The 13,260-nt window shown below is 37.5% G+C and overlaps 1 protein-coding gene across 2 annotated transcripts; it reads left to right on the plus strand.

Annotated features, from left to right (window-relative positions):
* Nucleotides 1–6,072: 6,072 nt before the first annotated feature.
* Nucleotides 6,073–13,222, plus strand: LOC140745843 (sperm flagellar protein 1). 2 transcript variants are annotated; one of them, XM_073077770.1, is made up of 5 exons: nt 6,073–6,332; nt 7,146–7,355; nt 10,459–10,569; nt 11,716–11,861; nt 12,571–13,222. In XM_073077770.1, exons 1-5 carry the CDS (start codon nt 6,194–6,196, stop codon nt 13,105–13,107), a joined length of 1,143 nt encoding a protein of 380 aa, XP_072933871.1. In that variant the 5' UTR covers nt 6,073–6,193; the 3' UTR covers nt 13,108–13,222. The 2 variants fall into 2 exon arrangements, with proteins under 2 accessions (XP_072933871.1, XP_072933876.1); XM_073077775.1 differs by having other exon boundaries at nt 10,459–10,563.
* The last annotated feature ends 38 nt before the right edge of the window (nt 13,223–13,260 follow it).

The raw sequence follows: 13,260 nt of genomic DNA on the forward strand, positions 1-13,260 counted from the left end.
TTAAATTAATCGGACCGTTCAAAGTGGGTAAAAACCGAGTTCAAAGTTTCCGTTACATACATACATACATACAGGTCAAGCTAATAAAAGCGTGGTAAAAACACCATTTAGGTACGACTGATAGATAAAAAACCTCTGACCACGAGTAAAACAGCGAATAAAGCTAATTCGTTTTATAAATGTTTAATTGCTTCTCATAGATTAGTAAAGATTACTCACTCCTAACAAGAAAATGTACCCAGTTTTGAGAATTGAAATAGTTGCGTAAAAATTACGCAGTATTAGTTATTTATTCGTAAATTTTCTCTAAAAATGTTTTTATTTGTCAAGAATTCAAAAAAAGAACTTGCTATAATAAGCCATTTGCGGCTTCATTCAATTTCAAGGCGGCGAAGTATCTTTACTAATCTATGTTGCTTCTGTGAAATGTGTATAAATGAGCCAAAAAATACTAAGGTCATCGGAATCAAACGTATTTTTCAGCGAATAAGTCTATGACACATTTGTAATTTTGTAAAATCAAATCAACTTTTTACATTAGAGGCCCATTCAACTTTTCTCCAGACCTTTTCCCGCCTCTGGGTCCATTATCCAAGATTATTGAAGAACAATAGAATTATGTTAACATGCTAAAACTAACGATGAAAGCTTATGACTAGCTTAGCTTTCTTCAGCGAGCTAAAATCAAGGTAGGATGAGGGCTAAAGACGAATGTAGCTCTCTTCATAATATAACTACGAAACCAAATGGAAACAGCGTAAAGAAAGATATTTTGAAGACAAACAATTTACTTGACAAGTTCCGGTTGTATGGGTCGCCATTATTTGTAAAAGATGCACACGTACAGTTAAGGCAATGCTTCTAAAGAAATTAATAAACAACTCGCTATGGAGAAGTACTTACAGAAATTAAGTAAGATAAGAAAAGAAATAAGGATACATAGGTTTAATAATGGGTTTAAGGTAGAATTTTAAGGTAAAATCTTCTATTCGACTCCAGCGGCACCACCTCTACATCTATTTCTGTCTAATACAGGTGGTGGTAATGGGTGGTGATATGGTAAGGGAAACATGCTTATCTGACGCATTCCGACTTAGTCCTCAGGGGTTTCGGCGCATCTATGATCAACAGGTAGGAATCTTCTCTGAGGTTGAATGCAGATGTCCATGGACGACAGTAGCTATTTAATATCAGGTGTTCTGCATGCTCATCTGCGTTTGGGTTGAAGGGAGGGACTAAGACATACATTCGAACAACATTACCCTCCGCGGTGGAGTAGAAAAACATACATTAGGTATTAAAGAAAAAAAAACACGTTTTCTACACTCTCAGCCCCACACTAGGATTCCCTGTGTCGTGGGTGCCATGGACACACACATAGACAGATACAGAAACACCCAGACCCAGAAACAGAATTCTAAATTCATCATTTAGATGTCTGTCTGGCCGGGGATCGAAGCCGCGACCCTCTGTGCGTCAAACCGGTATGTTGACCGCTCCGCCACGCAGGTCGTATTCTCCGCAGTCGGGTAAAAAATATATTATGTTTAACTATGAAATATTTTCTATACAGTTATCCACTGCACTACCACCACTATTATTACACTATTATCCACTGCAGTGTACCTACAAAAAGTAAGAACGGAACTTGTATCGCGGCTGTGAAAACACTGTAGAAAGTTTGTTTGATGTAGCGCCATCAGCTGATGTGGTGTTATGTGTAAGGCCTTGTCATACAGTTGAAGATGAGAGAAATATGCCGAATAATATGCCAAGTAATAGGAAAAATATGCTGTGACGTATGCTTCGTAATTTTTATGCTAGTAGCGTCCGCGGATTCGCCCATGTTTTTCTACAGTCATTGGAATGACAGTCGCGCCATCTGTCGAATATTAGTCGTACCAACCCAAAAACCTTCGTGGGCTCATGTACACAACAATTTTGCTAAAGAGTATCACATGATTAAATGCACACTGCTCACTGCTAGAAGTTTTTTATCTATTCCTCGGGAACGGTACTGTTTTTCGGGATAAAATATACCATATTTACTGTTCTGAACCCCTGACAACGTGTGTACCAAATTTTATGTCAATTGGCTATGAAGTTAAGGCGTGAAAGCATAGTAGATTGAAAAAAATCTTCATATTTGAAGGTGGTAGAACCCTTTGTGGTTCGACTCCGGCGGCACCACCGCCACACCTATTTCTACCTAATAACAGCAGTGTTAGGCGTTGCTGTGTTCCGGTTTGAAGGGTGTGGTAAGGGAGACATACTTTTCCGAGGCGTTCCAGCTTAGTCCTCAGGGGTAGCGGCGCATCTGTGGCCGACCTCAGGTAGGAATATCTAATCCTATCTGGGGTTGATTACAGATGTCCATGGGCGGCAGTAGCCACTTACCATCAGGTGGACTGCATGCTCGTCTGCTACTCTTATATTATAAAAAAAAAAAAGTAAACAAACAAACGAACTCACATTCATAATATAAAGTGAGGATGCGTAAATATTTGTAAATATTCTACAATATTGATAGAAGATTGCCTGCAAGCTGCCTGACACATCGTTTGTATCAATAAGCGCTGGAAAGTCTGATTTCTATAGAAATATGAACAGGCACATTGCAACTTTATGGCCATTTTGTCTTGAGCCGTGACAACTCTCTATTTGAAAATGTTAACCGTAGATCTAACAAATTCGGATATTAAAATGTTTTATTTGTGAAATGAAATAAAATTATAATTTAGAAAATGTTTAATAGTACAATGAATATATTTTTATACATAATTGCATTTCTGTGTGTTCCCATAGCTTTTAAACGAATAAAAAAAATTATTTACATTTTTTTTTAATTTTCATGTAGTATTATTTCATATCTACTGTCAACTATGAATCTTATTGCCACTCAAACACACATACTACTTTGAGTACTTATTTTATTTAAAATCTCCAGTAAAAACACCATTGCGAATACCCCAATATTATTTTGAATAAATATTATATATCCAGGGGACATTTGACCACCTGAGAATCTGCCCGGGTAAAGAGGTTATTCTCGAGACCCGAATTTCCTGCCCTTATGTTGATAATTCCGCAATATATGTGCGCCTGGAGGGTAAGGCATCCCATCTTAGCTCTCCAAAAGATTTGTGCAAATCATGGTAGTGACAGATCAGTCATAGGCAGGGTTCAACGTAAACTGGTCACTCAAATGCAAAGTAAATTATGATGGATCTCAAATGACCATTGAAATAACGTTACTATAGAATACATTATATTTAGAAAAGACCTTTGAAATATACTGTGTATTGAGATAAGTGGAAAAAACTATCAAAAATACAAATCAAGGTGTTTACGTAGGTACTGTGGATAACAAAGATAAGATCTTAAGCACCCATACTTTGAACTAAAATACGAATAGGAATTCATGTCTGTTTGACCGGGGATAGGACCTGGAACAGACGCTGAGGCGTTAATTTGACGCTGCATCGAGGGTCCAAAAATAGCTGCGACCGACGCTCAAATGCCGAACTAAAATTCAAAAATCCACAAAGTAGCCAAATCGTCGAGCGAAAACACTGAAAGTAGCTGTTCGATTGAAGCGTTCAAAAGATCTAAGTAGTCTATTGGAGCCTTTTTTTCTTTTTAAGGAGGGAGAAACCTTCAAAAGGTACCCGATGCTGTGGGAGCGACACGGGGTTATGTGGGACTCTTACCGCACAAAAATCCCGGAGACCTCTTAGCGCTTTGTCCCGTCGGGCCCCACCCAAGTGAGATTGAATCACCACACCGTCTGGTGCATACGATGGTATGCGAACACACATACCGCCGTTCTTCCTGAGGTCGCTGGTCGGGTGGTTGTCGCCAGCAACTCCGAATGCCCTTTTTAGTCGCCTCTTACGACATGCAGATACCGTAGCCCTATTCTGGTCCCGGAATTACAGGGCCAGTCCACTAGACCCTGCAAGAGAGCTGTCTACAAGAGCTACGGGGAGTCTTAACTTTATACTGGTATTACAGAAGAAGCAGGTGTGGCGGTGTCGCCGTAGATAAAATAAATTTAAGAATTCATGAATAAGAAGTTTAAAATCAACGTGACTCCGGTTACGTTTTAAATACTTTAAACGTTTTTGCTTTTTAACATTTTGGAGAAATTTCTCTTTGCTCTGCCTTATATACTTTTGAAATGAGATAAAAAGTGATTAAATGTATAGTCCGCGCCAAACTGCTAGTCCGCTAGTCTTTGCGAGTGGGTGTAGTCATACAATTTGCTATGGCGACGCGATTCATTTCTATATTTAGAGCGGACTAGTTTTATGCGGACTATACTAGGTAGGTATAGTCCTACCTACCTACGAATGAAGGTGGTAGAACACTTTGTGGTTCGACTCCGGCGGCACCACCGCCACACCTATTTCTACCTAATAACTGCAGTGTTAGGTGCTGCTGTGTTCCGGTTTGAAGGGTGTGGTAAGGGAGAAAGACTTTTCCGAGGCATTCCAGCTTAGTCCTCAGGGGTAGCGGCGCATCTGTGGCCGACCTCAGGTAGGAATATCTAATCCTATCTGGGGTTTATTACAGATGTCCATGGGCGGCAGTAGCCACTTACCATCAGGTGGACTGCATGCTCGTCTGCTACTCTTATATTATAAAAAAAAAAGAACCTACAAAAAAAGAAAAAAGATTTTAATGTGAACATTTTTGATAAAATGTAATTAATTTTCCAATATTAAGTAATAAATCGACAGCTTTCTCTTTTTTGTAGAGTTTTGGTGCGCGTGTGCGACTCTACCGATTTCGATGTTTTAAGAACTAAATAGTTAGCTTCTTAGCTATAACGAGCTTTTGCCCGCGGCTTCGCTCGCGTTACGAAGTAATATTTTCATCTCCTATTTTATCCCCTTGGGGGTAGAATTGATCAAAATCCTTTCGTAGCGGATGCCTATGTCATAACATCTACCTGCATGCCAAATTTCGCCCCGATCCGTCCAGTGGTTTGGGCTGTGCGATGATAGATAACTATGTCAGTCAGTCACCTTTGAGTTATATATATTTAGATTAGCGCCAGTAGCTAGCGCTGATGTCGACATTCAGTGTTTTTTATTTTTAGGTTTTTTTTTTTAATTTACGACTAAGTAATACTTCTTATACTTTTTTTGATTGATCGTATAAAATATTGACCAAATCTCAAATGGCCCCAACAATTTAACATTTTTAAATTCAGTGTATTATATTTTTAGGACAGTTTACTATATTTTATTCATGAATTAGTAAGCGATCCCTTAAATTATAATCTTGTTGTTTTCCGTTCCATAATTATAATTTACTCGGTAATTCGGTATAGTGGTAGGCACTTCATCTTCATATGAAAACCGTTTAATTTTAAGTATGATGACAGTAACCAAATCGAAACGCATAGCTTTCCGTTGGTTTCTTTTTAGTCTCTTCTATTTGACATTATGTTCTGTGACCAACTTTCTCATACGAATTGGATGTCAAGTATGGGCAGGCGCACTTATGTTTTGCAATGCATCGGAACTTTAAGAAGACATTATGTAAGTATGGTGTGACACGGAAAGATCGTGTTGATGACCCGCGGTCATCATACCGGTTTGACACGCAGTTCCGTGTTCGATCCTCGGCCAGGCAGATTTTTAAATTATATTTTTTTGTTCTGGGTCCTGGGTGTTTGTGTTTTTTTTTGTTCATGGCACGAAATATTCTAGTATGTGCTATGAGTGTGGAAAACGTTGTTTATTTATCATAGGGCCTATACTATTTAGGTACATTTAAGTAATAAAACAGCCCTATATGTTTTTTTGGTATTTTCTGTCTTATAGAGGTGTAGAGTTTATCTTATTTGAGACCCAGTGGCGGTTTGTCGACGATTTCCAATAAATAAAGCGTTATTAATATTCAATCTATACTTTTACCTATATTTAGGATAAAGAAATCGATCTTTGGTAGTCAATACATTGGATAGATTGATTATATTAATGGACTTAGATCATAAACAAAAGTCACATATCAAATATTTCATTTCCAACAATAAACTACACAACAAATTCAAAAGTCAAATCCAAAAAAAGTAAAATACAACTGACAGTAAACGACAAACATGCGAAATTCATTCGTAAAATAATCAGAACTGTGCAAAAGGACACAAAAATAAAGAAATTTGCTAACATTTACACTTTTTATGTTTACTATGGAGAGAACTATATCAAATTTCGAGTCTCCGATACCGTTGTCGGAGATTGAGTCTGTTCTGGCGTGGGTGGACACTTTCAAGCTGTCTAGACCCACTAAGAAGATTAATAGGGATTTCTCTGATGCTGGTTCGTATCAAATTCTTGTTACTAGAATAGTATTCATTGTAGAATACTGGTAGGTATTTTTATATATTTTCAGTATTTCTAAGTAAAAGAACCCACTTATAATTAATATTAACCGTATTTTGCTTACGTTTTATACTTGTATGATTTTAGACTAAAATTATCGCGAAATTGAGACATTTTTTTTATTTAATGGGTACTCACGATATGCGTTTTTTAATTTCTATAAGTTTAAGAAAAACGAACTAGACGTAGGGTAGATAGATTAATCTAGCACTAGTACTTGTCAACTGTTTTTCCCCGCCACCGCAGTTTCGCCGTGACCACGATCCATGCAACTGGGTCGAAATATCGGCAATAAAGAAATTAAAAAAACGCATATCGTGAGTACCCGTTATATAATAAAATGGTCATAAATTTTATTTTTATAACATGAACTAACTAACTTGTAGTTGTAGTTCATTTGATGTTAAGTGGTCACTGCAGAACATCAACATCTGTATCTAACTTCATATAGAACAGAACACTACTGAATAAATATGGTAGCTTTATGTAAATGAGCAAATATTTTAATGATACTTTGAATTCTTGATTTCATGAAATTTTAAGAATTAGTACATACCACTTGTAAAATTACTCAATTTTAGGCTTTATGTTAATTACGTAGTTAAAATGTTTCCAAAGTTCTCCCGCTTTCTTTACTTAAATCCAGATATTCTTTAGGTAATTGGATTATGACTATGGTTAAAAGAAATAAGTCTTACGGCGGTGTCAGATAAACTACTTTTACTTTTTACTTTTACTTTTACTCCACAGTTCTTCTAGCAGAGATCCTAAGCGTCCACTACCCGAAACTAGTGGAGATGCACAACTACCCACCGAGAAACAGCCACGCGCTCAAGTTGAACAACTGGATGACCCTCAATCGGAAGGTCCTGAAGAAGCTGAGATTGACCCTGTGCTGCAATACCATGGAGCAGCTCGCGAACAGTGCTCCAGGGGTCATTGAACGCGTCTTGGTCATGGGTTAGTGTCATAGGTTTTTTTATACTATAGGAGTAGCATACGAGCATGCAGTCCACCTGATGGTAAGTGGCTACTGCCGCCCATAGACATCTGTGATCAACTCCAGGCAGGATTAAATATTCCTACATGAGGTCGGCCACAGATGCGCCGCTACCCCTGAGGGCTATACTGGAACGACTTTGAAAGGTAGCCTAGTTAATTATAAAAAGAGGAGAATCGAGAGTCGACAGCTTCCTTATTCCTATTAGCTCTTTGAAGGGTGTAGAATCCTTCGCAGTTTGACTAGATGTATTATGTATCGCTGTTTCTGCTTAAGAAGAATAACAGTCTTCTGATTTAAAGAGACACTTTCACATGTCATTACATCTTATATTATACATTTAGGGTTGAAGGAATCTCACTGACCAGACGAGAGAAATAAATTTGCTATCGGTCGACATTTCCACGATACAAATCACGTAAACACATATCTCACCGTAATAATCTAAATAATCTAAATATATATAACTCAAAGGTGACTGACTGACATAGTGATCTATCAACGCACAGCCTAAACCACTGGACGGATCGGGCTGAAATTTGGCATGCAGGTAGATGTTATGACGTAGGCATCCGGTAAGAAAGGATTTTGATCAATTCTACCCCCAAGGGGATAAAATACGGGATGAAAATATTACTTCGTAACGCGAGCGAAGCCGCGGGCAAAAGCTTGTAAAATATAAGTGAGTAAAATCAAAACATACCTATTTTTTAAAAGATTTGTGCTTTGTAGTTTGCTTACCCCTTCTTGTCTAAAACGAAACACTTTGTGAAACGGCGGTAAATTATTGACGTTCATAAAAAGTCCGTAAAAAATCTATTTACTCTAAATATATAAAAAAATATTTAATGAAAAAACTTTCAAACGCACTAATCACCCCTACGATTTTTGAAAGTTCCGCTCGATTTCCTTGGTCTGCCATCATCAGATCCTGACCGCCTTGGAATTTTTATTTCCAACAAAAAATCATCAAAATCGGTTCATAAACGACGAAGTTATCCACGAATAAACATAAAAAACATATATATGGTCGAATTACCAAAACCTCCTCCTTTTTTGAAGTCGGCTAATAAAATATTTTTAATTCTATTTGTTAATTCCCGATTTATGTGTACAAAAAACTTACAGTATTAAAAGCAGGATTTAGCAGCAAATCATTGACACCGTTTTTCGTTCTGAACGATATACTGGTTTAAACCAGGGTTGTTGCTGATGCAGGTTTTTACTAGATCAGCGGATGCTGATGCTGATGCTGATTTTTTCAGATTAATATCAGCTGATGCTGATGCTGATATTTAGAAATACTAAATATATATTTTATACTAAGGTATTTGTACGTCCCTTACGAGAATAGTCTGTTTTAACCGACTTCACAAAATGAGGCGGTTTATCAATTCGACCGTATATGTTGTATGTTATTTTTTATGTTTGTTCGCGGATAACTTCGTAGTTTATGAACCGAACTGGATGATTTTTGTTTTGTTGGAAAAAAAGATATTTCCAAAGTGGTTCCATTATAAGTAAATCAGGGTCTGATGATGGCAGACCAAAGAAATCGAGGCGAACTTTTAAAAATCGTAAAGGCGACGAGTGCGTTTGTAAGATTTTAAGTATGTCATCACTAAAAAGGTGAAAAAAATTAATTAAAAAATACAATCGACTTCCATGTCACTACAAAGCAAAAATCAACTGACACAAATTTTGGCTCAGCACATATCTCTGAAGCCGGCGCTCATATTGAACTCGCTGTTTGCGCCGTTATCCAACGAAAGATATTTAGCACTGACTTCAGAACTATGTATCAAACCAACATCCACTTCAGCTACCCTCCACTCTGCAGTGACACAGAAGTCGGCATTTGTTTGTTATTACACTACACTGTGCCGTATCTTTGTTCAATAACGAAATATTTGGTCATATTGCACTTTTCACTGGATGTGGCATTATGAATTGAATACATAATTATGTTATTGATTGATTGAACTATGATCGAAAGTCATTGATGTCTGACCAAATTACTTTGTCAAATCAAATCAAATCAAATCAAATCAAATTTATTTTGTAAAATGTCAATACAATCGAATGATTGTTAGATGAGGGAACAAGTGACAACTTGTGTTTATAAACCGACTGTGATTGGCTAAAACTCCATGATTTAAGCTCGGTCCCGCCTTCAACGAACACGTTACAACTTCAATATCAGCATTAAAAATCAGCGTCTTTTGTTGCGGATGCGGATGCTGATGCTGATATTTAAAAGAAAGCTGATAATCAGCGGATGCTGATGCTGATGCTGATATTCGCAACAACCCTAGTTTAAACTATACTGTCGCTTACTTTTAACATATCTAGTGATTGCTTTTTAATATCCACAAGAAGTAGATAGAAGATAATTAAGTCCAGTGGGTCAAATATATGAATATGTGGGTTAGGCAGGCATGTCTAATGGTTATTTTATGTAATTGAAGAGGTAATGGTTAGTAGGTAGTCTTTTAATCTCTATGATAGCTAGTCCTTATGGAAAATTAAATATAGAGTCCAGCTGATGGTGAGATAATATTGAACTAAAAATAAGATTCAAATAGAATAGAAAGGGTGTGGTTAAGGACGTATTTAAAACTTGATATAATCAGTATGAGCCAGGGAGGTACCATCGTCACGCTCATTTCTAGCGTGGAGCAGTGGTAGAGGAGTGTTTTTTCCGTTTCGGTGGGTGTGGATGCTGGCTGACTTACTAATGAGGCGATCGTCATTCGCCCGTTATTAATATTCAATCTATCCAATCCCGAACATTGGATAGATTAGCCTACCAAAAATCGACATATGTCAGTTTCTTTTAATGTGTACATTGGCAAATTTCGATATTTGATAGTTAAAGATTGGATAGATTTATTTAACGGGTGTTAGTCTTCACAAATGACAACGCATTTGTGATCAACTTCAAATAAAACCAGTTCTATGTGAAGTTAGTTACAAATGTCCATCGACGGCCACTTACCATCAGGTGGACTGCATGCTCGTTTGCTACTTCTATAACAAAAAGTATACCTATATGTTATTCAGTGCGAGACAAGATCAGGAGGGACGAGGACAACCTCAGGAGTAACAGGGAGGCTGAACAGAATGCCTCCAGCGGCGGCAGCTACTACGAGGCGTGTGGTGATGACGGTAGTGGTGAATTATCCGAGGCTTATTTCCTTTTTATTATTTTATCTTATATATAAAATTCTCCTGTCACAATGTTAGTTACCGTACTCCTCCAAAACGGCTTTACTGATTTTCACCAAATTTTAAATTCATATTCAGTAGATCAGAGAATCGGCTACTATCTATTGTTGTTCACTCTTAACGTTTTTTTATTTATATGGCAACACAATGTTTGCCGGGTCAGTTAGTACAAATATAGTAGTTAGTATATTTATAACATTTCACCATCGATAGAGGCATCAAGAGATCAACACGATGGAATTTGACATAATCTTTTTCATTCTGAAAGGGTTGGTGATGATGATAGTTTGAAAATTGACGCTGCCGATTAAAATGTGGTCCTGATGGTTCGTTCACAAAGTCATAAATATAGTTAAAAGTTATAAATAGGTACGTGCTGCGTTCTGTACCCTTACCATGAGTTTTTACGTGTCGACAAATATGACTGTTTTGGTATTTATTTACGTATTGGCCCATACTATTTCCAATCAGCGCCCCTAGCGGATTGTGTCGGGAACTTGGAAATAGTATGGGCCAATACGTAAACAAATACTAACATCCTTTTTGAGTTTTTGAGTTTGAGAGCAGTCAACACACATGATGCTACTTAGACTAACAGAATCGTTATGTAATTGTAAACAATTTTCGGTTCCTAATAAAAATAATAAAGTAGAATATCTTAATTGAAGAAGACCGCCTAACCAATAATAACAAACCCAAAACATAGTAGCTTGAACTATACAAGCAAGAAATCTGGTATAACCCTTTGTGGTTCGACTCCGCCGGCACCACCGCCACACCTATTTCTTCCTAATAACGGTAGTGTTAGGCGCTGCTGTGTTCCGTTTTGAAGGGTGTGGTAACGGAGACATACTTTTTCGAGGCGTTCCAGCTTAGTCCTCCCATAGCGGCACATCTGTGGCCGACCTCAGGTAGGAATATCTAATCCTATCTTGGGTTGCTTACAGATGTCCATGGGCGGCAGTAGCCACATCAGGTGGACTGCATGCTCGTCTGCTACTCCTATATTATAAAAAAAAACTATTATTTTCTAATAAAATTCGTTATAGAAATTCATAATTATAATGTAAGAAATTTCGTTTCTTATTGTAGACAATGTGCTCGTGATACCTGTAAAAGTGAGGGTCAATGGAGTGTTGGAGACGGTGCAGCAGAAGGTGATTAGTCACGAGTCGTACCTGATCATGAAGGAGGAACTCAAGGACGCGAAGGATGCCGCTGATCTGCTTAGACAAAAAGTAAGTTTAATATTCCACTGATGTTTTTTTTTATACTATAGGAGTAGCGAACGAGCATGCGGTCCACCTGATGTGACGCCTGAAATCGACTCCAGATAGGATTACATTCCTACATGATATCGGCCACAGATGCGCCGCTACCCCTGAGGATTAAGCTGGAACGCCTCGGAAAAGTAAGTCAACCTTACCACACCCTTCAAACCAGAACACAGCAGCGCTTTACACTACTGTTAATAGACAGAAATAGGTGTGGTGCTGGTGCCGCCGGAGTCGAAACACAAAGGGTTCTACCACCTTCAAAGTTTAATATTTCTCTGATGTAATATTGACGAGGTTTAAGAGCCTTTTGATGATGGTAAGCATGGCCAACAACAATCTCCCTGTATATGAGAGCTTATGGCAATCAGTTTACATTGGTGGCTGAAGGATGTACAAGTGAAAAGCCAGGTTTCATCTACGGAACTGCCATCGCCACGCCTATAATAGTAGTGTTTAGAACTTCTTATAAGCTCTACATTAAATTGTCTTCTGGTTTGACGCTTATAGTAAAGCCAAGACATGAAACGTTCAAAATTACTTTTCAGGTATAACAAAAAATCTGAATGAGGTATTTTGATGTGATTATTGATAAACCTATATATTCATGGATGTTTCACAAATGTTACTTGTGTTCTGTATTCTGTACTAAAATATTAAACTGTTCCTTTAGGTCGAACATTTAGACAACTTATTGAAATTAAAGGACGAAAGAATAGAAGAGTTGCAAAAACAATTGGAAAGGAAACAAACCAGACGCAAAGAAGTTGAAGCAATCCAAAACAGCCTCGCCGTACCATTCGACAGTTCAGTACCTCTATCGCCTAAAATAACCGATTTTGTTATCGTACCTTGTAAAACGCAATCACTTAAATCCATAGAATCGAACACTAAAGTACCAAAATTGGAAGAGTCGAAAATACCAGTGCCTATAACAGATATAACTAAAGCTATTTCGAAGCCGAGTACAACGGAAATTTCATCGACGAATTCGACAGAACAATCGCTGAACGTGGATAAGATTAAATCGGACGTATTTAAAGAAGCAGTTGCTATAGAGGATAAGAATTTTGAAGGTTTTCAGGATACGCAAGAGTTTGTTCCCGAACAAGTGGTAGTTACAATCGAGGATACGATTCAAAAGGAAATTAAAGAAATTGTGAGTCCTTTAACCTTTGTACCGGATGCTAATATTGTGAATCAGAATTAATTTGAGGAAGTATCAGGTAATTGGATTTGTTTTATCGTAGAAAATGTTTCATAAAATATTTATATACTTGTACTTGATATTCATGGGAAGATCAAAGGAAAAGGTAGGAAATTATGAAAAATATTGCAACAAAGTGGAATGTTACTGTATTTC

The sequence above is a fragment of the Epargyreus clarus genome, unplaced genomic scaffold (genome assembly GCF_041222505.1).
Source record: "Epargyreus clarus isolate Ecla_fem2 unplaced genomic scaffold, WU_Ecla_fem_2.2 ptg000002l, whole genome shotgun sequence".
Lineage (NCBI taxonomy): Eukaryota > Metazoa > Arthropoda > Insecta > Lepidoptera > Hesperiidae > Epargyreus > Epargyreus clarus.